Here is a 27,181-nt window from a genome sequence, read left to right as displayed (position 1 = left end):
AATCTTTTTACTGTGGTCTGTAGTCTTTTTTTTTTTTTTTTTTTTTTTTAATTAAGCATTTTGAAAATCCTTTTTTAATAGGGAAGGATATATATATATATATATATATATATATATATATATATATATATATATATTATATATATATATATATTTATATATCTATATATATTTATATATCTTACATATGCAGTTCCACTTTATATTAAGTGTCTTTAATTACTATGTAATAACATTTAAATTAATCATTTGGGTTACACTTTATTTTAAGGTGTCTTTGTTACACTGTAATTATACATGTAAGTACTGAGTAATATTAATTAACTACATGTACTTATAGGGTTAAGATTAGAGTTTGGTTTGGTTTAGGGTTAGTTGTTTGTAATTATGCATAATTTATAGTTACCATAATTACTATAGTAACTACATGTAACATATGTAACAGACACTGTAAAATAAATTGTTACCATAATTTGATTCAGTGTACTTATAGTATATATGTACATATGCACTTATATATGTACATGTACTTATATTTAAAAATACCTGCATGCAATTACAGCTGTAATTACATATGTAATTACACCGTTGACCCTTCCCTTACACCTTAACCCACCCTTAAACCTAACCACACCACCAAACCTGCCTGTAACCTTACCTGTATCCCATCTCAATAGCACCAAAACTCTTTTGGGTAACATTATATTCACTTCTGTGTACTTACCTAAAAAGGAATGGGCAATATAAGATAACTACATTAGGTTTAAGTGTAGATTCATGGTTATTACCTAGTTATTACTCAATTATTATAATAAGTAGTATATTAATATTATATAATATCCCTATAATAAGTATATAGTATGTACATGCACAACAGGACTGTAAAATAAAGTGTTACATGTTACATGGATTTCTATAGTAATAATAGTAAATTATGCACAATTGCATGCAACTAATCCTAAACCAAACCCCATTCCTAACCCGAAACCTATTAGTAGGTACATGTAGTTATTTAATATTAATCAGCGCTCATGTATACAATAAGGTGTCTTTGTGACACTGTAACTATACATTTAAGTACTGAGTAATATTAAGTAACTACATGTACTTACTATAGGGTTAGGGTTTGGTTTAGGGTTAGTTAGTTGCATTCTATTATAGTTATTACTAGTTATTACTATAGTAACTGCATGTAGCATATGTAACAATGACACTGTAAAATAGTGTTACCAAAGTGTTACCAATGAACACGGTGAGTACATTGTACCTAACAATTTTTTATTTTTTTTGTTACAAGTTGAAGACACCAAATATAAATTGTAACCAAATTTATTTAATTTTATCCTGACTAGTTTCTTTGGCATATGCATTTAACTTCTACATGTTGTTACAGTTTTGAGTTTTACAAATTGATATTAACCGGACAATCTTATAACAATTATAAGAAACTGTTGCTGGAAGAAATAGCACCAATACAAAACAAATGCTGCTCAGTTGTGCTGTAGGTGGGTGGACGTTGAGCAAGGCATTCTGGGTAAGTGTACATGGTACTTTGTAGAAATAGTATTGTAAAAAAAAAAAAAAAAAAGGGCATTAAAAGTGACATACGCACATATAAACACACACATACATGTATATATTCAGGTGCAAATAAATAGAGGCACTAATAAATATAAATGTTTTTAATCGCACCCATTCCCTCCTGCACTCACACTCCGTCAATCCCTTGCATTCAGCATCCTTCAGTGGAGATCATTATTTACAAAACAGGCTTCCTAATAAGTGTGGAGTGATTACCGAGAAGAACGCAAGGAAGAAAAAAAAAAAGAAAAACCTCCACTAGAGGAATATCCATCATAATTGATGTGTTGCAAAGCAGATTACACACATTAGCGCACACAGTTTTGAATATGACAGCTCCAACTGAACATGACAAATTCCATAATGTGGAAAAAAAGGAAGGTATTTGACTCTCAGGGTATTAGGATGCTCGGCAAGCAACAAAGCAGCATTTGCATGTGAGCGTAACCAACCCCCCACCTCTGTTCCTTCGGCCATAATTATCTCTCATTTGTTCTTTATTTCAGGGGGATCCTGCGCGCTGCGTTTGTTGGACGGCTGTTGCGTTCGCCTCGTCTCGTAACGCGTCTCTGATTGAGCTGGGATAATCCACAACACACACCGTATTAGATGTGTTTGAGCCGCTGCTGTTATTTACTGAAGCTGCTTACTGTAACGGATACACAGAGCCGGTTTGCACAGCTATCAAATGCTCTTTTTAAAGGCATTAAAAAATGATAAGGATTTAGCAGTTCTACACTAATTGTATATTTAGAATATGGGAAATAAAATGAAATATCTTGTAATATTTTAGTTATTATTATTATTATTGTGTATATGTATATCTTTTTACATTACTACTTCTACTGCTACTACTACATTTTTTGGTAACAATTTACAATAAGTCACTACTTTAGTTAACATGAACTAAGAATACACATACTTCTACAGCATTTATTCATCTTACACTGTAAAAAAATATTTTCATGATTTGTTATCAACATTTTTTTTCTTTTTAAATTAACTTCAATATTTAATGTAGTTCAGCTAACATAATATTTTGAGTTTCTGTTGATTAAACCAATCGCCTTCATTGTATTAACTCAAATTTTTAATTTCAATGAATTTGCCATGTTAAGTTAAACCAACAATTCTTTTTTAACAGTATAGTTAATGTTAATTTCAACATTTACTAATACATTATTAAAATCAAAAGTTTTATCTGTTGACATTAATGCACTGTGAACTAACATGAACCAACAATAAATGAAAATATTTTTATTAACAAAGATTAATAAATACTGTATCAAATGTATTGCTCATTGTTAGTTCATGTTAGTTAATACATTAACTAATGTTTACAAATGAGATCTTATTGTAAAGTGTTGCCAGTTTTAAGTCTGTAGACATCATCATTATTATTACCACTACTACTACTTTGTATATGAATATAGATTTGGAGAATTTTTACATTTAGTTTACATTTTTAATAGAGATTTTTAATGGCCTGTAGATATTATTATTTGCCAAAAAAATCCAAGTTTTGTAATATATATATTCATATTTTTATTGTCCTAATTACAGTCCTTATCATGCTTTTCTCCAGTTAAAATTTGAGGGTGTTTATGACTGAAAACGCCCCTCAGAAGTGTCATTTTTTTCACATAAATCCTCCATCCCTCCACCTCACACGTCACGATAATCACCTTCCAGCCCAACAGAAGGAAAGAAATAACATCCCAACTTCTGATTGTAACACCTTCTACAATATTTTAGTCCTCTTTACCAAATACAAGCTTGAATTGATTTTATCATGCAATATGTGAATCTGCTAATAGCACATCACAAGTCGAGTCGAGTAAATCTGTCGTTTGTCATTCCGAAAGACAAAAAGTAAAGCGATACGCTCGCCCTCCACGGTTGAACACAATTAAACACTTGTGTTCAGATTTCTCTCTGGATCCATATGTGGTTTCTCCCACACAGTCTCTCATGTTTTCTTCAACACGTGTAAATTCTAATAAGGCTGTTTAATTTCTGTCACACTCCTGGGTGTTATTGAAGTCCTTGGCAGATATTTTACTGAACGTACACTGTCGCAGATTTATATAAATTGTAAAAGTATGTTTGCTGACTAAAAGGTAAATGGAAAATGTGTTCTCTGCACCTTTTATACTATTTATACTGATCAGAATGAAATTATTATTTTTTTCATATGCTCTCAAGTAGTTCTATCAAATTCCTCCTGGGATATCAGTAATTTTCCTGAGAGTCAAATTCCCATGTTCTTATTTGTAAGAATTATTTGGAGCTTTTAGTGATCGCTTATGGTGCTGCTTTAATCGGTGTTAAATTAAAACAACGAGTGAGGTTGTGTGTGGCTGCACGAGTTGTTTTGAAATGTTATGGGTTGTAGGGAGGCTTTCAGTCAGGATTTGAGTCCTCGCTCAGATGCGTGAATTCTGCTCCAACACTGACCTCTAGTGGCCAGTGTTCTCTGAATCCTGCGTAAAAATATCACGCACACTAACCAGAACCGTCTCCTGATACATACTCGTACTGTGACCTGTTTGAACGATCGTTTTAAAGCGACTTCTCCTTTAATTAGGATGAAACAATTATAGCTGAATGGAATTAAAGTGACCTATACTGTGAACAATTAAAACACATAATTAAATTATAATTTTTTTACAGTTATAATCATTTATTATTAAAATGACCACCTTTAACCATGACCACACCTATGCAGAAAGACAGATACAAGAAATATATTATTAATAAAACATGTCACTTAATACATTAATTGCATGAATTTATGTACAATGGAAAATAATAGTAATAGCTTTATTATTATTATGTAATAATAATGTAATATATAACAGTAATAACACACAACATAAATATTATTTATTATTATTAATAACAAGAACAGTTATTATATTATTGTTGTAGTTGTTGTTATATTCCATATGAATATTATCTTATATTTTTATTATATTCAACTATTGTAGTATTAATGTATTCAACATTGTCAATAATAATAATAATAATAACATACAAGATATATAGTTATTATATAGACATAGTTATTATTATTATTATTATGTAATGATAATAATATACAACATATATTATAAATATTATTATTAATAACAACAACAGTTATTATTATTGTTGTTATTTTTATTATATTCCATATTAATATCATCTTATAATTTTTTTTTGTATTCAACTATTGTAGTCTTAATGTTTTAATAATATTCAAGATACATAGTTATTATGTTGATATACAGTTATTATTATTAATAAAAAATAATATACAATATATATATTATATTATTGTAGTATTAATGTTCACTTTTTGTCAATAATAAAAATATACAAGATATTTTATAAATATTATTATATTCAATATTATATTATTGTAGTATTAATGTTCACTATTTTGTGTCAATATTAATAATAATATACAAGATATATTAGAAATAGTAACAGTTATTATTATATTCAGTACTAATATAATATTTTTATTACATTCTATTATTGTAGAATGAATGTTTTCACTATTTTGTGCGAGTAACCGAACGTTCAGATTTGAAATGGATGAATCTTTTTTGGGAAATATAAAAACATACATTTGATAGTAGAGCGCTTAAACTGGAAACTGGTATCCCATCCTGCCTGCCATCCAAAGTTAATCACTTGACCCACGAAAGCAGCCTTAAGTCAGTCATAAATATGTAGTCCTGGCTCCCTTTTGACCCTGCACCTGTTAGTCTGCTCTTCCTCATTCCTTATCATCCTCTTCATCAGCATGTCGCCCCACACCTCCCTCCTGTCCCGTGCAGCTGTAGGCCCCGTATCACGTCTTTAGTATACGGTCAAACAGCGAGTGTCTACTCCACAGGCTGTAATAGGCATAATAGGGTCAAGCCTCTGCATTTAATAAACAATTATCCATTAATAATAAATAAGTCTCCATCTAAAGGGTGTGGCGACGGCCCGCTGCAGGCCTGGAGATGAATAATGCACAAAGTCATGGTCAAACGGGCCGACCCGTACAGCGCCAATTATCCCGGCGTGATAACGAGCCTCCGAAACCCAACACTGCAGGTCTGAACACACACTCTCACCTCATTCATATACACACTCTCTCTCTAACACCTCAGAGTGATGGTGGCAGTGTATCTAGGATTAATATCTCACTCCCGCTTATGTTATTTTCTTGATTTCCCTGCAGTGTTTAGGAAGGAGAGGGCTTCTGTTACGCGGCCCGTGCCTCCAGACCTGTCGCTCTCATTTTGAATTACAAATCAATCACAGGTGCCGTCCGCCGCCCTGCCAAGGTCACTCAGATTATCAGAGGTTGCGAGGAGAGACTGACGGACCGCCGGAAGATTAGCATAGTCCGGCACAGGGTCTCGAATTAAAGAGTCCCCCATGGACTCTTTCAGAATTCCCAGAAATCCCAGCTCGGCCTCCCCAAACACATGGTTACTGCTTATAATGGAATGAACGCTTTTGCACTTTGCACCGGTCAATTATAGATATTAAGCATAAAGAAAATATACAGGGCTCCCACAGGGCCACGGGATACCTGACCGCTGTGGGACAGATATCGGCCGGTATGAGATGTGGGTTAGTCTATAAAAGTTGGACTGTTTCTTATATTGCTGTGGATTAATAATCCTCTTTTTTAACTGTTTACTATAGTCACCAATATCCACCCATTATTGACTAATTTCTGATATTTTATGTTTTTATGTGTAGTTTCCAAAATCTGCAGTTTCTGTTGTAATTGTTTTGTGTGATTTAAAAATATATAATTAATAATATAATATAATACTATATAATATAATTAATTTGTTTTATTATTATTATTATTATTATTATTATGTGGAGTTTTTTTGTGGATTTTGAGTAAATAGTTTACCTGAGCGAATATATATATATATATATATATATATATATATATATATATATATTCAATCCAATATCGGTCGATCGCTACTATTTATGGTGGTGCAAAAAAGATGCACTGTGATATTTGCAAAATGAACAGAGACTCACACATATGCTAGCAAATGTAGGTAAACCTGTGAATTAATTTGCACTAATGTATATGCATTAGAAAACCAGAGCAGTGAGTTTTTCCCTCTGCCTGTGATTTCATTTCCAGAATGAAGGTTTGGCAGGAGGCAAATTAGCATTAAAGAAATGTCTGTGCTAGATGACTGTTCTCCCAGCACCTCCAAAACTCACTCTCTCTCTCTCTCTCTCTTTCTCTGTAAATGGTCTTGTCCATTAATGGCTGTCTGGAACTCTGTCAGTTCACTTTGTCCTAATGACACACTCTCGTCTCCACATCCGCACTGGTCGTCTCAACATCCTGCCCTGATCCGAGTGATTTAAAACACACTCGACCGTACCCCATCTTTATTGTGGAATAAAGCACACACGGGCCTGAGATACCTTTGCTCTCTCCGTCTGCATCTGCGGCACATCTGGAAGTGTGCGTCTAAATAATTGGAAGTCAATTTGTTTGAAGTTATGTTTTGGCATCTGGTTCAATTCATTCGATCTCTGGAAATCACATTCAGGGGTTTTATAGCGCTGCCCCAGCTGGAGGCTTTTCATCTCTTTGTGCTTCGTCGTTAATTCGGCGCTCTCCGGCCAGTGATGTGGGAGTTTGTGAAATACTGCTGGGTGTGGTCCCATAAACACAAAATGGAGGCTCGGCCCTAGAGGATTATGGGAAGGCTGTGCGGTGATGTGGCAGAGGAGACTGGTCAGTGGGGTTCACCTGGGGACATTCCCATCACCACAGTCTAACCCTGGGTATTACTTTTTTATGGAATATTGCCATATTTATTATAAATGGTTCATCTGTGCACATAATTTTTTTTTTTTAAATTGTGTTAAAATGTTCCCTTGTAATCTTTAATCAAAATATCTTCCCCTCCCTCTTGCAGCAACTTCTCTTCTCTGATGATGCGTTTACTGGCGTGAGGGCGGGGCAACCTGTCACTCACATGAGATCGACCAATAGCAAACCACAACCATCCATTCAATTCCCAATGGATAAAATCAAGTCCCGTCTGACATTTTTTTCTTGTTCGAGAAGCCGTTTCACTCAATATACATCACAATAGGGAAGAAAGGCTATCGCAACTTCTGTTTCATGCTGACTTTAATTATTTGATTAGAGCAATATTTGAATTTTCGACCTTTTCTTATAAGTGTGTAACATGAACAGTGCACCTTTTTTAAATATGTATTTTGTGATTTTTTTTTTTTTTTTTTTTGTCAATGTGTTTTAAGTTTGGGTATTATTTACAAAATGAAATCATCAGCAATGATCAACGATGTCATTGACTTCCCCATTTTTATTTTTTTTTTAGATTATAATGATGATCTTTTTTATTAGTTCTGCACAAATAACATCTGATGCTTTTACAAATCTAAGAAGCAAAGACATATTTTTGCCCTAAAATCTCCCACTGACTCCTTTTCTTTTGTTTCCAAGATTTATATACATCAAAAGCTGACTGAGGAACAAATCGGAGGTTGCTGTGAAACATGATTTACTGACTGTCTCAGCTCTCATTGTGTGGCACATATGAGGATCCCAGTCTATTACCACCATCTGCTGGTGACACACAGGACAGCGAGAACAAATTCAGCTAAAAACAGGTAACAGCAACCCTCCATCTTCTGGGATTCTACAATGAAGTCCCATATTCATTGCCATTTTTCAAAGAAATTAAAATAGATTGACCTACGTCTGAATGATTGAAATACAATTTCGAATATTTAGTCTATGTTTCTGCTGCATGTGTGTGTGCACTGTAAACCCCAATGCTCAAAATATTTAATTGGTTTGAGTAGGAAAAACTTAAATAAAACAAATTAGTTCAGTCAAATCAACTTTTATGAGTATTTAGCACTTTATTTTTCTTTCGAGTTCACAGAACTGATATATTTTAAGTAAGCTGAACTGTTTCATTGCTTTGAGTTTTATAAACATATTTCTTTTAATTTAGACAATCATAAGTTTAACTGAAACTGGGCTGGGATTTCTATTTCCCAGCATGTTTTGCCCATGGCACTTGAAAGGGAGAGTAAATGCTAAAATTAAGTGTTATATAATGTTGTTTTTTTTATAAGTGGGAGATTTAGTAGTGATTAATGTTTTGTTATGCTAATTTAGAAGAGCTTCTGTTAATGTTGGTTTTAGGAGAGTAAAGTGTATGATATTTGAAATGATTTTTGTAGCATGTAACTCACTATTAAACGGGTGACAAAATTCAATAGAGTTCCTTTGAGGGAGGGACCAGAGTTACTGCATAACTACAGACCAGAATATCACAGAGACTTGAAGGTGAACTCTTTTGATCTGGACCAGTAAGAAACCATGTATCGATACACAAAAGCCATGCCCTAGCATTATGGCAGCAAGTTTTGTATGTGCAAGTTTCACTCAGATTGTCTTCAGAATGTGTAAAAATCTAGTTTCTCTCTCATCTGACTACAGAAATTGTAGATGTTGGCTTCTTTAGTCTTGCATATGTGTGATAGTATGATTGCTTTTTTGCATTGAACATAATATTTGTTCCTTTTTCAATTCTTTATCCATATTGAAATAAATCAAAGGACTGTGTTTGCAGAGGAAAAATGGTTTGGAAGTGGCTGAGAAAAAGGAAATGGGAAATTGCGCTCATGGAAATGATTTCTATGAGGCCTCGTCCATGTTTGTAATTTAATGAAAATCCATATTTACTTTGGGTAATTGCTCTGGCCAATTAAGCGTAAACATCACTCAGCACTTTGTAGTTGGAGTATCAGTGCTTGATAATGATGTGGCAGTTCAATTTTATTTTCCGTCTGCGGCGGAGATGCAAGTCGAAGCTTTTTCGATTTCATTACAGAGAAACATATAAGCTAATAACATTCTCAAACATTAATTTAGCCAGGCTTTGATGAACACAGGCTGAAATGCATTGACGTGTTTTTTTTTTTTTTTTTTTTTGCTAGTGTTTGTTGTATTATTAATGTGTTATTTCATTTTCGATTTTGGTTAAATAATATGTGCTAATGAAATGTTTCTTTAGAAGGCTGCCTATTCTGGGCAAGTCCAAAATAAAACTTTAAATCAACTTGACTCAAAAGAGGCTCAGAGCAGCTGTGAGATGCGATGATTAACATGTTGTTGCTAACTATTTATGATCATTAGTGTTTGTATATGCAGTAGAACTCAACTCGTTTGGGATTCAAAGTCTCTATCGTGACTGTTCTGTGGTAAACTTCTGCTGCGGATAGTTTTTGTGTTAGGAGTTGTTCAAAAGACCGCTAGCGTATAATTAGAGGTTATTTCAGTGTCATTAGTGGCCTGCGGGTGGGGGTCATCCTCATCAGTGGTCAATCAACGTGTGAATCAAACTGTCAGCTTCCCAGTGGGCGATACTTAAGACCCGGGTCTCATCAGTGTCATCATCACTCGGCATGGGTCCACTATCTGGGTCTGGATTCACAAATTTTTTTTTAATGTAAGGTAAATAGAAGTGAAAAAAAAAGGTAAGTTCTCAAATATGACAAGCCTAAATAACTTTTTCAATGTAAAGTTTGTAAGATGTGTTAATGACATTAACTGTTAGGAGAATTTACTTGCTGGATTATAAAAGTATACTCTTGTAGTAATAATATGTATTGTAATGTAGTTTTTTTATATAAAAAAATCATTTAATGTTTTGCAATGGAGATTTAAGACAAATTTATGGAGGCTTGTTTTCACTATGGAATAAAAAAATAAAAATGTAATTTCGATTTTTTTTTCTTGCAAATGCGAGAAAAACATCTCGCAATTCTAACTTTTTACTCAGAATTATGAGATATAAACTGGCAATTGCGCGAAAAAAGAATTGCAAGTTTATATCTCGCAAATGCAATACTGACTTTTTTCTCTGAATTGTGATATAAACATGCAGTTGAGTTATAGTCAGAATTGCGAGATAAACTCGAAATTCTGAAAAATAATGTCAAAATTGAGAAATTGTTTATCTTTTTTTCTTGCAATTGCAAGTTCATATCACACAATTCTGACTTTTTTCTAACAATTTCAAGTTTATATTCCGCAATTCTGGCTTTTTTCTCGCAATTTCAAGTTCATATCCTGCAATTCTGACTTTCTCGCAATTGCAAGTTCATATCCAGCAATTCTGACTTTTTTCTCACAATTGCTAGTTCATATCCCGCAATTCTGACTTTTCTTCTCATGATTGCAAGTTCATATCCCACAATTCTGACTTTTTTCTCGCAATTGCAAGTTCATATCCCACAATTCTGACTTTTTTCTCGCAATTGCAAGTTCATATCCCACAATTCTGACTTTTTCTCACAATTGCAAGTTCATATCCCACAATTCTGACTTTTTTTCTCATGATTGCAAGTTCATATCCTGCAATTCTGACTTTCTCGCAATTGCAAGTTCATATCCCACAATTCTGACTTTTTCTCACAATTGCAAGTTCATATCCTGCAATTCTGACTTTTCTTCTCATGATTGCAAGTTCATATCCCACAATTCTGACTTTTTTCTCGCAATTGCAAGTTCATATCCCACAATTCTGACTTTTTCTCACAATTGCAAGTTCAAATCCCACAATTCTGACTTTTTTTCTCATGATTGCAAGTTCATATCCTGCAATTCTGACTTTTCTTCTCATGATTGCAAGTTCATATCCCACAATTCTGACTTTTTTCTCGCAATTACAAGTTCATATCCCACAATTCTGACTTTTTCTCACAATTGCAAGTTCATATCCCACAATTCTGACTTTTTTTCTCATGATTGCAAGTTCATATCCCGCAATTCTGACTTTTCTTCTCATGATTGCAAGTTCGTATCCCACAATTCTGACTTATTTCTCGCAATTGCAAGTTCATATCCCACAATTCTGACTTTTTTTCTCATGATTGCAAGTTCATATCCCACAATTCTGACTTTTTTTCTCATGATTGCAAGTTCATATGCCGCAATTCTGACTTTTTTTCTCACAATTGCGAGATATAAACTCATAATTCTGAGTAAAAAACTCATGACTTTTTATGACTTTTATGCAGCTTTATATCTCGCAATTTTTTTTTAAATGTTTATTCACTGGTGGAAACAAGCTTCCACACAAATTGGAGACCAAACTGTACAAATTTTTTCATGATGAACATTCTTTTCAAGAATTTAAACTTAAATTTTATTATATTACATTTTCTTATTATTTGCTATACTATATAACTTAAAGGGACAGTTCACACAATTCTGTTATAATTTACTCACCTTCATGTTGTTCCAAACCTGTATGACTTTCTTTCTTCTGTGGAACATAAAAGATGATATTTTGAAAAATGTATTTTTTTGTTGTTTTTTGGTCACTTAAACAGTTTGATTGCCAACATTCTTCAAAATATCTTCTTTAACAAAACTTTGACTTGAATGAAACTTTGGATATGCAAGAAATGTGAGACAGCGTGTTCAGTTTATCAAAAAGGGGTTTATTGTGTTTTCCCACACCCCTAGAGTTATATATAAAAGTAAAATGTTAGAATAAGAAATGTTTTTTTTTTTGTTTTTTTTTTTGTTTTTTTTTAAGAATACAGGGATTAAAACATAAATACTTGAACAGTATGTTTCTGGAAAAATACATTATGTATGAAACAGAAAGATGTGTTAGGTTTTTTTGCCTAGCATAATTACATCTGCATCGCTTCTGGTCTCAGTGGTAATAAAGTTAGCCTGCTTTGGATAAGGCACAAAAAGATTTCTCTCTTTAAACTGGTCCATCTCAACAATGCCATTAAGTTTCAGAAATATACATTTGGTGATCCAGTGATCATATGTAACCAGTGTTATTGCTGTATAGACAGTCCTTTATCTGTACAGTAGGTCAATGTCAGTAGATCAATCAGTCAATCTCCCTTTTTTGATGTGTCTGACTCAACATTGGTGTAAGATCTTGGGATGAGTTCCCCGTCGTCTTTGTAATCCAATGGAAATTGGGAGGTCAGTTACACAGGTGTTGCAGGTCAGCATCCGGATGGTCAGAGCTCGTCTGCTTCCTCTGAGCTAAAGCTGCTTCTGCGGCTGCTCCCTTTGGACGCTGCGGGCGATCCGGCGGAGAGGAGTGGGTCTGTCCCGAAGGGCGAGAGAGCATCGTCCATCAGGATCTCATCCAGCCGGTGCTCTTCTTTCAAGGTGCTGCAGAAGAAGTCAGTAAAGTGGGAGAGAGGATCAGAGAAGGTGGTGGAGCCATCGGTCTGTTCTCCGGCGTTCCCTGCAACCATGGCCGCCGGCAAGGGTGTCCGCTGGGTGTATTCTGAACTGCTCATGTCCTCCTGAGGATAGAGGGGTGGCTGGCTTGGCTGCGGTGGGACCTGGGCGCTCGGAGGGGCCGGTGTGACTTGGCTCTGGTGCTGCTTTAGGAGATGGGATGAAAGTTCAACCGTTCCCATAGATGCAGCCATACTGGGCAGACCATGAGCACGAGCCTGGATTTCCAATTCCTATCAAAGATACACACAGGAAGGTGGGTTAAGATGAACTGGCCACTTTGCATTCAGGCCATCAGGGTGAAGTCAATGGTTTTAAATGGCACTAATTTGGTCTCTTTCCTCCTCCTCCTTTTTTTTTTTTTTGCTTTAGGCCCTTGTGTGCCATAAACACATGAAGGGGTGCATTCAACTTCAAAAACTCATCTATCACAGAGTTATATTCTGAGGTAACTTCTAGCAAGCAGGGCTTCCCATTAAAACAGGACTAAACAGTGTGTCACGCTTAATCTTTAACTTGCCCATACCTTTGGCTTTGAGCTGACACCATTACAAAGTTTTTAGTGAAAATGTTCTGAAAATTGGTCATCATTTCATTGTCATATTTATTAATTTTAGTGAATTTTACTGTGACTTAAATGGCATTTAATTTTAGTTGATGAAAATAACAGCAAAATAAACCAAATATTTGACACATTTTATACATTTATAAATATCTGATTAATGTTATGTGTATAGAATGTGTTTGGATCATTTAAAACATTATTACTGGATATTATATGCTGTATTTTTCTTTTAAAAACATTAATATCAGGCGTTAATTAGGGTTTGGTTTAGTTGCTTGTAATTATGCATAATTTACTGTTATTATATAGTAAGTGCATGTTATATGTGTAACAGGGACACTGTAAAATAAAGTGTTCCCTCATATTCTTTATTGTTTACTCATTTTCTTAATTAAAATCATTTAAATTTAATGATGTGCATGTTTTGATTCATCTTCATTGTTATTGATGAAATCAAATAATAATAATAATGAAGCAAGATTTTTGCCACTTATTTGGTTGATAAGATCAACACTGATTACTAGCCTAGTACTCTTGCAAGTGTCTATACTTATCGCTATGGTTTCATATTTCTTTTGCCATTACTCCCACACATTATCTGTAGCGGAGACAGTCTAAATGAGCTCTTGCATTGCCTGTCAACGTGGGTATCTTCAGACACTCAATTGAGGCATTATTAGCATTAGCTTTTGGATAGGGAGCCTCGGGGTAATTACTTTGAGGGCTAATTGCGATGTCTTCACATGTGTGAAGAAGACTCTTGCCTGGTCCGCGAATATGTCAATACATTTGGAAAGTAATGCATAAATTCAGACGAGGAGCCTAGCTCTTCAAAGTTATTAGCCCTCATAATTTAATTCGGGGGCGCCTTCCGCTCCTGACGAAGCTGTAGCCGCTATTTATTAATCAGGTAATCACCTCAGCTCACAGTGTTTCAAAGCAGGGCCGGAAAGGCGGTTACAAACATCAATAGGAGCAGGCCGCTCAGATGTCAGGCACATGGGAAGGTGTGTTTGAACCTTTGTTTTTTTCCCTCTCAATGTTGGGTAGTAACTAACTAAAAGTAATGATACAACTAGCTAAACTAGGTTTTTCAGTAGAGTGATTTTTAGGGATGTGCCAGAAGCCGAATGGAGTACCTCAGGGATGACGTGTTTTTGTAGGCAAAACCCGGAAGCGATTTAGCATTTTAGTCTATGGGTTTTTTGAATGGGTTTTTGCTAAATCGCCTGAAATAAGGTCTGTGGTAAACAAAGCCTCTAAATATTTTCACGCTTTGATCTATGACATAAAAACACACCAGTTATAACCCATTTGTGATTTTTTTTTAAACCTTTATTGTGTCTTAGAAATGGCAGTTGCTAACAAAGTGCTAAAAGGGACTTCTTCCTTTGGCGGGGACTTTAGATGTCATCATGACAAACAGGACATTTGGACAGCATTTCTCATGAAAAAGTGGATAAGTATTCATACACAGTCCAGATCATAATCAGCAAGCATATTTTTAAAAAAATTGTTGTTTTTTAAATAAAGTTTGAGGAAGCTTAGTGGTGGTGACGTTGATCCGGGACCATGGTGTGCTGTAGTCCGTGTATAGCCTACTGTTAGCTTTTTATATCTGACAACTTTATTTAGGCTTCAAAATGTATAAATGTTGTGTTAACTTAATGCACAGGCTTTCGATCGAGGGAACCCGAGCACCACTAACTTCCGGCTTGGCCTACAAAAACACGTCATCTCTGAGGTACTCTATATCATATTTGGAAAGGAAATGATGTGTACTACGGAGCCCCTAAAGGGAAAACGCATGAGATGGGAGGAAAAAATATATTTCTTTCTATAAATATGCATTCTCTCACAATTATATAGTTGGGTAATTATAATGTTCGAGATTCGCAATCACACGTGCTGTGTGTATATTAGGGAGCGTCAGCTACTTATTACACATTTCACAAGATTAGATATTTGTCAGTGATGCTTAGGAACTGCAAACCTGCTAGCAAACGACTAACCATATCCCTTTCGGGGCGCCGTAGACTGCTTTTTTTCCCCCGTGCCTTTCCGAATATTGATTCAGTATTTGGGCACACCCCTAGTGACTTTTTTTCCCAGTTTCAAGCTACTTTTCCAAAACAAAACACTATATTGCTGAATTTTACCGCATTTTACACGCATGTTTGCAGATTTGGCAGAGAGAGTTAAGACAATAATTAAACATGGCCTCCTAAACGCTCTCTTAAAGGGACAGTTCACCCAAAAATTAAAATTCTGTCATCATTTACTCACCCTCAAGTTGTTTTAATCCTGTATGAATTTTTTGAAGAATGCTGGTAACCAGACATATGACGGTAGCCACTGACTTCCATAGTATTTTTTTTTTTTCGTACTATGGAAGTCAACCATCAACTGGTTACCAACATTCTTCAAAACATTTTTTTGTGGTCAACAGAAGAAAGGAACTGATACAGGTTTGGATCTACTTTTAATTTTTCATTTTTGAGTGAACTATTCCTTTAAATAATGGGAAGCCCAATTCATTTGAGGGAATCACTTTGTTCAAACGAATCAGGTGATTAAATGATTCGCTGGTCAAATAAACAACTCAGTAATTCATTTCTGACCTTTCGTCTTTCTAATTTGAAGGGAAATATGTAGTTTAATTCTGCTTTTTCTGTTTTCACTGTTTTTGACTCCGTTATATGAACTAGTGTTTTCTTTTGTGTGTGTGTGTGTGTGTGTGTGTGTGTGTTTATAAAATGATGGTTTAATGCTAATTTAATGCTATCAGTCCAATTTAGATGTTGTTACTTCAGATAAATGCTCCAAGTGTAAAAATAAAATGCTTCATCAGTTTATAAAGATGTCATTGTTTTAAAAAGTTTCATAAAGTAGTTTTTCTAAAAGCTAGCTTGAAATGTAAGACTTCATCCCTATGTTTTGTGTTTCTCCCTTGTCTTTCACTCCTACAACCATCACTTTCTACCGTCTCTCACGTCTACATCTCATCCTCCCTCTCTCTCATGGCCATATTCCCCTCGTTCTCTTATTCTTTTTTGTCTCTTTACCTGGATTCGTAGCTGGAGTCTTCTGTTGGCCTGTTCTAGTTTCTTCTGTCGGCTCTCGAGATCACGGGCGTGCTGCTGCTCTTTCTGCAGCCACTTAATGTATTCCACCGAGGCCTTGAGGATCGTCCCTTTGTTCCAGCGCATATCACTGCCAGAGAAACGTAAAAGATAACCTTTCTCAACACCGCCTTTGCATCAGCAGAACTTTCATGCACAGAGAAAAGCCTCACAAGGGTCTCCTTTTTTCCCAGGACTAAGAAACTGTGATTTACATGGCCAATTATTCATTCTCGGACATTACCTTGCCTTTGAATGGGAATTTTAATGGAATAGTTAAGTACGTCTGCAGAAAGACCATTCTATGGCCCCTTGTACGGTAAAATTAATCCCTGAGCAAAAATAGGTGTCGGAAGAGGTAGAAAAAAAATTGGACTTTGGAAGCCGAAGTAAAGTGCAGTCATTCCCGATACCATTACTTTTTAAAAGGAGGAAAGTGTCGTGAAATTGTCTCTTTCTTTGGAATAAGATGTTGGCCTGATCGGAGCTAATAATCTCTTTTATCTTGTGTTAATGGCAAGGTGACAGCACTAGCCTTCCATTTAAATTCGATAAAAAGTTCAATTAAGCCGGGGCAATGGGCTCCCTGTCTGCACTGTACTTCATCTCTGGGTTCAGTTGTGCTTAAACTTTAGTTCAAATGGTCTATACTTTGCCTTGAACCTCATTTTCATCATTCAGATAGCGGTCTGTTCGCACTATAGGTATTTCCTTGAGAAATGAGCACTATACTGTCATTTTCTCTCTACTTCAATGTCATTTTGCCCTGTCTATGAGTCTATCTCTGATGTGACTTTTTTTTTTTTTTCTCTTTTAGATTTCAGCTGTGAATCTAGTAAGATTTTTACTTACGGGTCATTTGATTTCGGTATCAGCGTTCCGAGCTCCTTGATCCTGTAGTTGATGTTGTATCGCCGTCGTCTTTCAACTGCCAATTATGAGAACAAAGTAAGTCATGCAGCACAAACCTAATATTAATATTAAATATAAATAATGAATGATTATCAAATTAAAATATAAATAGCCTATTATTGAATTGAAATAATTTAATTAAATATTTAACCATCATATTTTGTTGAGAGTGACTTGAACTGTCTGAGACACTAATGTAAATTTAAAAAACAAATAAATAAAAAACATTTTGAAATTTAACCTCATCCCCAAAATGTTAAAAGAATATTGGTAACACTTTGCAAGGTCCAATTCTCACTATTAACTAACTATTACTAAGGTTGATACTTTTACCTCAATAAACCCTTAATTACTGCTTATTACTAGTTAGTAAGGTAGTCGTTAAGTTTAGGTATTGGGTAGGATTAAGAATGTAGAATATGGTCATGCAGAATAAGACATTAATATGTGCTTTATAAGTACTAATAAACAGCCAATATCCTAGTAATATGCATGCTAATAAGCAACTAGTTAATAGTGAGAATTGGACCCTAAACTAAAGTGTTACCATATTATTTAATGGACCTGAGCCAACATGTGATATCAATGAACAGTTTTATTTTCATTAACTTGAACAAATATTAATACTGTAACAAATGCATTGTTTATTATTAGTTAATGCACTAGCTATTGTATCACAAATCAGCCAAAGCCACTTTGCACTTTGAAGTCAATCTGAATCCTGTAAAAAGTGCATTAAGAACAGTTTCTTAAAGGGATAGTTCACCCAAAAAATGTTGTCATTACTTACCCTAAAATGGCTCTAAATCTGTATGAGTTGATTACTTCTGTTGAACACAAAAGAAGATACTTCGAAGAATGTTGGTAACCAGACAGTTAAGCCGGGCACACACTGACTTCCATAGTAGGAAAAAAAATACCATGGAAGTCAATGGGTGCCATCAACTGTCTGGTTACCAACATTCTTCAAAGTATCTTCTTCAGTGTTCAACAGAACAAAGAAACTCATACAGGTTTGGAACAGCATGAGGGTGAGTAAATGATGACAACATTTTCATGTTTGGGTGAACTATCCCTTTAAAACATTATGAAAAGTATCAACCTTGTACTTAATTCATATTTTTGGAAGTAAATAAGCAAGTGTAAAGGCCTCTTACTTAGATTGTGGTTGTCTTTTTTCTGTCTCTCTTTGGCCATGACTCTGGTGTCGTGTTCTGTAAGTGAAGAAGATAGGATGGAAAGGTTATTACAGAAACTAATAAGTGTATATCCAAAGTTAAGTTGAACACCATGTTGACGCAAAATGTGTCTTTAAAAAAGCTGTTAGATTAATAATTTCATTAGCCAGTCCTCAAGATTCCTGCCTAATACTCCCAAAACAACACCCATCACATGCAGCCACACATCATTACAAACCCTTCTTTTTGTGTCTGAAAAAGTGTCATTCACCCCAGACTCGTCAACACCAGATCTCTGTCTTAATGTAGAAAAGCTGTGTATCTTCTTTTAATCCTTCCTGACCTCTTACGATTAACCAATCTGCTGACATCCCAGATTGGGTGAAGAGGAGGGCGGCCAAATGCTTCTGCATTCATATTCACATTCTTCCAAATTATATAATTGGGAGCAGTGATTGGATTTCTCAATTCATTTCTGCTGATTCAATAAGGTCATTTGAGCCGCGCGTAACCAAACAAGAGCGCCGTGCAGCACGCTTATGTGAAAAAGACAGTAATGCACTTATTTTCCTGCCGGAGTGAAGAGTTCTCCAGGCATCCTTTCTATTTCCTGAATCAATTAGCTTTACTTGATGCATGACATTCATAAGAAAAAAAGGCACCCACAAAGGATGCATTGTGCCGTGTCTATCATGCTAAGAATACATGCTACCATATTCCGCTCACTGAAGCACTGATAATGAAGAATGAGAGCAACACAATGGCGAGCTAAACACGGAGCACGCTGACTCCTAGAATAAGACAGCTGGATAATAACATGAAACATACAGTTGTGTTTGGCTTTCACAGCCCGGGCCTTTTGGAATAACACACGTGGAATGGGCCCGTCTGGGTTTGCTTTGCTAGATCCATTCACAGTATGCCCTTGTTTCCCCTGAATTTTCAGAAGGAAAGACTATATTGTGTTGTTTAGCTCCGTTAAATAGGACTTGTCTTTCCTACACACACACCTATAAAAGACATTTGTGTAAATTACATTTATGTGTCTGCATTTTACATACTTTTATCTAAGCAACTTACAGTGGATTCAGGATATTTTTAGCATATTTTTATATATTATACTATGATACAAGTGATGGATTTTCAGACTTTTTTGAGGATTAAAATGTGTTAATCAGAGGCAGATGAAAGCATATTGACTAATTATATTTCATCATATTATACTCATATTTCATCATATAGAAACAAAAATATTTATTATTATTATTATATTTTGTGTTTATTGGGAACATATATAGTATAATATGATTAAATAAAACTTTAATCAATTTAAACACACAATTTTTTTTTCTTTATTCATTCATTAATTTATTTATTTTATTTTTTGGTGTTCTTAGGTCACAAGTTTAAGCCCCAAGAAACACACAAAAAATATTTATTTATGTATTTTTTTTTATGTGTGTTCTTGCACTCTATATAGAACCTTAAATGGTTCTGTCAAGTGCTTCATATATAGAACCTTTTAGGGGTTCCCGTCATGGGATAATTTTATGGATTTAGCTTTAATTTTATGAATTAAACAGTTCGTGGTAACCCTATTTTAGTGTATTTTAACTAGTAGCATGCATATTACTAGAATATTGGCTGTTTATTAGTACTTATTAAGCACATATTAATGTCTTATTCTGCATGACCTTATTCAATATTCTTAATCCTACCCAATATCTAAACTTAACAACTAACTTACTAACTATTAATAAGCAGTAAATTATGAGTTTATTGAGGGAAAAGTCATAGTTAATAGTGAATATGTGTTGCCTATTCTAAAGTATACCTAGTTCATAAACAAAAGCTGGTAAAAAAAAAAAAAAAAAAAAACTCAAGGGTTTTATATAGAATCCCAATTAACATTTTTTTTAAGAGTGTAGGGACTTACTTGTGACCTTGTCATTGCTAATCGCAATGCTCTACCAGATGAGCAACAGAAAATTAACTTTCAAAACTGCAGTTGGTTTTTAATCTGAAACTAAACTGCTCTTGTAAATGTTTCTTTCTGAAATGTCTTTGCTAACTGCACAGGTCCTGCTCGGACAGGCGTCTGTGCCCTTCTGTGCTCCATACCTGTGACTTCCATTTTAACTGAGAGCTTTGTGGGCAATGAGGGTGTCAGTCCACCGTGAGCGGCAGTCATACCTTGGTCACCGCCGTACACCTCCAGCATGCTGTTGTTCAGTGACACCTTCAGAGGAAAGAAAGAGAAAGTAAGTCTAGATTCACACAGGGACATTACATGTTTATTTTGCATCAAATGTAATATTTTTGGTGTTACGTGCATGATTTCTGACACCGACCCTCTGTATGTTAAGAGTAAAACACTAAAACAAGAACATTGTTAAACAGGCCTAGATGGACTTTTCACACTTTTTTCCACTAATTTCGAGGATTAAAATGTGATAATTACAGCCACATGATGCATAACCAAATTAACTAAAACATGTAAAACGAGGATGTTATGTATTCTGGATATCTGCAGAGCTTGTATGCATAAATTCAGTCTATTCAGTCAAACAGATGCATCGCTCCAAGAGACAAAAGAGGGCGCTGTAGAGCAAGTGAATTTTTTTTAATTATTTGAGTTTCACTGAAATGATTCTCGGTTTCTATTACTCTAAGCTTACATTACTGTTCTTCCCACAACATTGCTGGAGTTTTGTTATGGCATAATCCGGTCAGCACTGTTTACATAGTATATATATTTTTCCCCGACTACCAGTCCAACAAAAGCTAAAGCAGTGAAAAGCCAATTTCTGTCAGTGTTATGGGTGAAATCCTCTTCAAAAAGTAGTACAGGATTAAAGAGGAGGTCAGAGCATTACAGAAAGACAGAGACAGCAGGCATTACAGTGTTTCCTCCGCTCGTATGCGCTCTCCATTATCTCAGTGGGGGAAAGAGAGCGCTTATCAACATGAAAGATTGCCACGGCCCCTTGACTGCTCGCATCGTAATCGCTTCAATCCATTCCCATCATGTTAGCAGATATGTTGACACGGGAAAGCGGCTTGATGCGTCGTGCTGTATGACTAATTAGAACGAATTGATCCGTTTAAGCATGGTATCATTTCTGAACAAGTCCACTGGGAGAGAAGATATTAGCTCAGTCCGATGCTTGACTGCTTACTCAAATACAAAACTCTTGCTTGCTCGTTCTCTCTCTCTCTCTCTCTCTCTACTTCCTCTGCCTTATTCGTTCCCATCATGCTCTTAGTATCACATACCTCTCTAGTGAGTTCAGGTGTTGTAGTAATCACAACTCAAGCGATGCTTTGTCCATCCACAGACGTCAGTATGACCTTAACAATTTCATGCTGGTCTCACACATAGTTGGGCCACTTGTGTGCCCAGATGCTTACCTAAGGGTTTTCATTGGCTCTAGCTGAATTGCAATTCCTCAGCAGAATGCGCTTTTAGCATTTAGCAGAGCTGAGTTATTTTTCTAGCTTGCTCCCTCTGTCTGTTTTGGAGAAGTGATCACTCATTAACATAGTCGGGCTCTTCTAAGGCATACCTCTCTGCATGCCAACATCATTAACAGACTAATCTGTATTGTTCCACCGTTTAAAGCCTGAGATTTAAGTCTGTTCCCGTTTTTTCACCACGGAGACTGTGAACTTTGACTCTCAGCTGGACTCAATGTGACCTCACGCAAAGACAAACCCCTTTTCACAAGCCCACCAAAGACTGGCACGTGTTTGTGTTATTATTGCATGTAATTCATTTTTAAACCTACAAATGTAGCATATATTTTGGATTCAGACTGGTTTTATTCAACAAATTAAGTGTGCATTTTATGCACAGGCAGAAGTACTTTGCCATTTTTCATTTCATTACATGGTAACACATCTGTTTATATAATGAACTAAATAGCTATATATATTTTTTATGATTATAGTTTTTATAGTTATATAGTTGTAGTTATTAGCTAATAGTTATAGGTAAATATAAATAAAACGGCTGTCATATTCATTGTGTCAGTTACGCTTTTTTCGTAAGTTGAACACGGAAGGCGTAGGATGTAGCGTAAGCATTTTGAACTGCGAGAGGCGTTACACTTTCGTCCTAAGTTGAAGGTGGTCTGGCGGAAGCTAGATATTTTATTTTATAACTTGTTAAATATGAATATTTTTCTTACACAAACCCATCGCTTCATCGCGACATTATAAAGCTTGGACGCGTCAGGATATTTATTAACGTAACTCTGATTGTGCTCATCAGAAAGAAGAAAGTCATATACACCTAGGATGGCTTGACGTTGAGTAAAGCTTGGGGTAATATTCATTTTAAAGTCAACTAATCCTTTAAGTATAATTTACACCTCTGTACACAGGTTATCATCAATGACACGGGACGTAACAGTTTGACAAAGTGAAGAGATGAACTTGGCGTGTACTTACATTATTTTGCATTATGATGCCTGGCTCCATACAATCCAAACCCCCATCTTTGAAACCGGTTTCAAGGCTAATAAGATCATCAATAACTTCATCCATAGGAAACTAAAAGAAAACAGTGATTATAGTGCACTCTTCCGTCAACAGAGGTTGAATTTGTCAATCTGGGACGTTTGTTTGCTTGTTTTGAGTTTCATTTTCACTGTCATCAGTCATTGTGTCAATGCAGAGTGAAAGTGAGAGACGTGTGAATAAACTGGGCCACTAATCCAATAACAGATGATTCATCATCTCAGAAAGACGACTGTGAGGATGAAGCACCTCTTATCAGAGTAGATGACCCATCCTTTCATTGTCAACGTGATCAGAGCTGAATGTTTGAAGTTATTGATGAGTACAAACACTTTGGAAAAGAGAGATGAGATCACAGGAAGTACTCACCTCGCTGTCGTGATTGTTGGCCAGTGAGAGCAAGGTGACTGGGCTTCCTGGCGTGCTGCTGTCGCTCACGGGCGGCATGTGTCCATTGCGCATGACGGGCACCGTGCCCAGGGCCTGGCCCGGGAGAGGATGGGCGACCGGGTGGGCCTGGCTAGCAAGTTTGCTGCCCAAAGTTAGGTATTGTTTGACCTGCTGGGCCTGGGTCTGGTGGAGGTGGTACTTGGAGTTCTCCAAATGACTTTGAACCTTCAAAAAGAAGATAAAAAAGTACCTTTTAGCTTAGTAGGTCTTACTTGCCATAAATGATGGCCTCATACTTCTGTTTCTTTCACATCACTTATTTCCCAACATTAAGCATCAATGCAACCAAAACCACCTTACCGCAAGATATACAAAAAATGTGCACTTATTTCCTTGAATTAAGCATATATCAAGCCCAACATAGCATTCTGATTCAGTTACCTGCTTAAAACATCCCAAAAAGTGACTTAATCAGCCAAAAATCCAAACCGATACACTTAAAGTACTTATAGTTCAGAGAAAAATGAAAATGCCGTCATCATTTACTCACCCTCATATCGTCATGTATGACTTGTTTCTTCTGTGGAACACAAAAGAAGATATTTTGTAAAAATGTCTCGTTTGACGTGCAATGAAAGTCCTTGGGATTCAGTGATGTTTTTGGACCCCACTGAGTTACACTATATGGACAAAAAACGTTTTTCAGTTGTTCCACAGAAGAAAGAAAGTCCTACAGGTTTGAAACGACACGAGGAGGGTGAGTAAATGATGACAGCACTTTCATTTCTGGGTGAACTACCCTTTAAGCAAGCACCAAAACAGCCCTTATCTTGCGCAAAACAAGTCAAAGCAGAACATAGCAAGTCCTTACGTTGGAAACTCGAGCTCCGTCTCTCATCTTGTAGAAACTACAGTCAGTTAAATGTGGCATTCTCAGTCCCTGTACTTCCACTCGGAGGAACGCTAAGGTAGGATCCCAGGCTGTGGAGAGGAAACCAAGTGACTGTCCCCTCTTGTTCCTGTCCGGTCTTTATAACCAAGCAGGAGGAACTCCGTGACCTAATTAGTACTAAGACCAGGCCTTTCCTTTTTATAACAGGTCGTAGTAATCACCTCAAGCGGAGAGATTACTGATCTGACAGGTTTGATCACCACAGGGCCGAGATCTTTTGCCTATATCACTAATTCGGTGGGACCGCCCAGTTTTGTTTGCGTGAAGCGGCCAATCCCAGACTTCCCCCTTCTGCCACTTCTGCTTCAGGGGGTCCGAGACAATTACTGCTTGTTCTTTGCGGTTTCCAAATGGCCCAGAGGCCCATCTCTGGACCAGACTCACTAGACAACATTGTTTTGTATCTGTTTTCAAAAACTAACTGTCATGAACCCGGTCGCTCCTCTAATTTTAGTCTGTAACATATCATAAAGCTAAATATAGGAGGGAAGCATTCATTCGGGGTGATGGAGGTGACCCCTAGTAGTCATTATTATGTTGTCTATGCTCACAAAAGCACAACTGTTGCGTTTCTTTTATGGCGGTCAAAGTATTTTTGGAAAAATCCAAAACTGAACTTTTACTGACCGTTGACTAAAAATACTCAATTGTGTGAACAAAAGTTGTTTAATTTGATCAACACATCTGTTTGCAATGACAAAAGAGGCATTTATTACTCATACTCGTTGACTCAGAAACATTTATTGGAGGTTATGGTGTTTCGCCCTGTACTGGAAATCTTAAATGGAAAATATTATCCCATATGCACTGAAATAGTTATTTAAGCCCTTGAAGGATGAATCCGAGGACCAAATCGGATCTTCTATGCCCCTCTGACTGCGTATTCAACAGTTCAGCGGAGGTCTGTCTCTGTTTATCAGCCATTGCAAAGCTCTTTTCATTACACACACTAGATTTGGCTTCAAAAAGACCTAAGAGTGTAACTTCTCTCTTATCCCAGGCAAAGGTGAAAGAAGCCATTGTGTGCCTGAGAGCTCATCTCTGCAGTGGGGAAGGGAAGGGTTATCCTGCCCACTGCTAGTTGTGTTAGAGGGCCACGTCCTTGACTTACATCTTACGTGAATGCAGGATACACGACTATTAACTAATCAAAGCCTGTAATGTGATTGATGTTGTAGTGGTTTTGTTCACAAATAAAGTATAGACACTGGAATCCCTATATGTGAAGATGTATTAGATGGCATATTTAAAATAACACAAGACACTAGAGGTTTCCTTTACTAAACATTCAGCATGCTGATCTCAGAGTTAATCTTACACTAAATCATCAGTATGATGTCCATTTAGACAAGAATAGCAGTTTTTAGCAACATTTATTTAATATAATGCCATAATATTAATAATAATGTATATTAATAATTGTATAAATGTATACAACCAATTATTTAATTAATAATTTATATAATTGTAAATTATATTATATTATTTAATATTATATTATAATCCAAAAAAAGTAATGACAGTACAGAAGTACAAAAACACTGACATACAAATGTAACATAAAATAAAATAACAAAAACATTTCCTTTACCTTAATTTTGACGTTAAGTGTGCATCTTGCCTAGAAAACCTGTAAGTGTGTCTTGAATAGCGAGGTATAATCTATTGTGCTAGCGCTGATGTTGCTTAATTTTGTTTCAGGATTAGTCAAGTTCTGGTTTCACTTCAGAAAAATCTGTGTTTTGAAACAATAGGGAGGGGGATGATTTTTACCGGCTGTAGAAATTATGGACAAAACCTTTCATGGCCAAAAGGTCAGGTATTATATGAGTTTGAAAGGGTAAAGAAGTTAAATCACTTCAATATAAATCTATCGGATATGCCTTTACTCTGACAGAGTCAGAGCTATTCTTGTTTTTGTTTTGTTTTTTGTTTTCTGAAGACATTAGTTGTGCTATACTGAATATTCCTCCTCAGAATCAATGCTGTTAGACCACAAAAGTTTCTGAGGGGAAGAGAAAGTAAAACTTATACACACACACACACACACACAACACACCAAACGAATGGAATCACATTCACGTCAAGTACTGTTTTGAATTTGACAGTATGTTCTTGATATTTCTATGTATATTATGCACAGAACCAATAAACAGTGAATAGCAACTAAAAAAACATATTTAGACAATTTAACCACACTCAAAAATGCATATATATATATATATATATATATATATATATATATATATATATATATATATATATATATATATTTTTTTACTATTAAAATATTAAATGCCATATGTTTATAACATTTTATAATATGTAATATTTCTCAAAAATAAGTTTGTTAGCTCTATCGTCATTCATTTGCAGATGACATTATGATATATATATATATATATATATATATATTTAATATATGACATTTAGTCATTTTTGAGAGTGACTTAAGTGCCCAAATACTTTTTGGGAACTGTGTTTGCTTTATAGCAACTCTATATTATTATTATTATTATTATTATTATTATTATTTATTTAATATCCTACTTCTGTCATTCAACTCTCTACAAAAGTGTTAGATTTTTTTTTTTTTTTATAGAGTCATAAATCAGTTTGATTTGAATCATCTCTGTCCATTTTAACCAAAGGGTCTGACCC

At 35.4% G+C, this 27,181-nt stretch overlaps 1 protein-coding gene and 1 long non-coding RNA gene across 9 annotated transcripts in view; one reads left to right on the top strand and one right to left on the bottom strand.

Moving 5' to 3' along the window:
* The window catches only part of LOC125244326, a 55,115-nt gene that overhangs the window by 27,451 nt on the left and 483 nt on the right, over positions 1-27,181 (top strand). For both annotated transcript variants that reach the window (XR_007179310.1, XR_007179309.1), the window contains exons 2-4: positions 8,087-8,253; positions 17,385-17,515; positions 20,737-20,918. This is a non-coding gene — a long non-coding RNA (uncharacterized LOC125244326). The remainder of the gene's footprint in view (positions 1-8,086; positions 8,254-17,384; positions 17,516-20,736; positions 20,919-27,181) is intronic.
* The window catches only part of tfec (transcription factor EC), a 57,112-nt gene continuing 42,015 nt past the window's right edge, over positions 12,085-27,181 (bottom strand). For 2 of the 7 annotated variants that reach the window (XM_048154364.1, XM_048154368.1), the window contains 7 exons: positions 23,548-23,793; positions 23,110-23,211; positions 20,779-20,896; positions 18,637-18,693; positions 17,420-17,495; positions 16,511-16,658; positions 12,085-13,113 (listed from right to left, as the gene is read on the bottom strand). In XM_048154364.1, the coding sequence (XP_048010321.1) occupies positions 12,652-13,113; positions 16,511-16,658; positions 17,420-17,495; positions 18,637-18,693; positions 20,779-20,896; positions 23,110-23,211; positions 23,548-23,793 (1,209 nt within the window). In that variant the 3' untranslated portion in view covers positions 12,085-12,651. Of the gene's footprint in view, positions 13,114-16,510; positions 16,659-17,419; positions 17,496-18,636; positions 18,694-20,778; positions 20,897-23,109; positions 23,212-23,547; positions 23,794-24,118; positions 24,143-24,439; positions 25,849-26,111; positions 26,270-27,181 lie in introns of those variants that run through there. The other 5 variants (XM_048154371.1, XM_048154367.1, XM_048154370.1 and 2 more) reach the window with 5 other exon arrangements.

The sequence above is a fragment of the Megalobrama amblycephala genome, linkage group LG14 (assembly GCF_018812025.1).
Source record: "Megalobrama amblycephala isolate DHTTF-2021 linkage group LG14, ASM1881202v1, whole genome shotgun sequence".
Taxonomy (NCBI): Eukaryota; Metazoa; Chordata; class Actinopteri; order Cypriniformes; family Xenocyprididae; genus Megalobrama; species Megalobrama amblycephala.
Note: the sequence above shows the minus strand (reverse complement) of the source record. Positions and strands in the feature narration are given on the sequence as shown.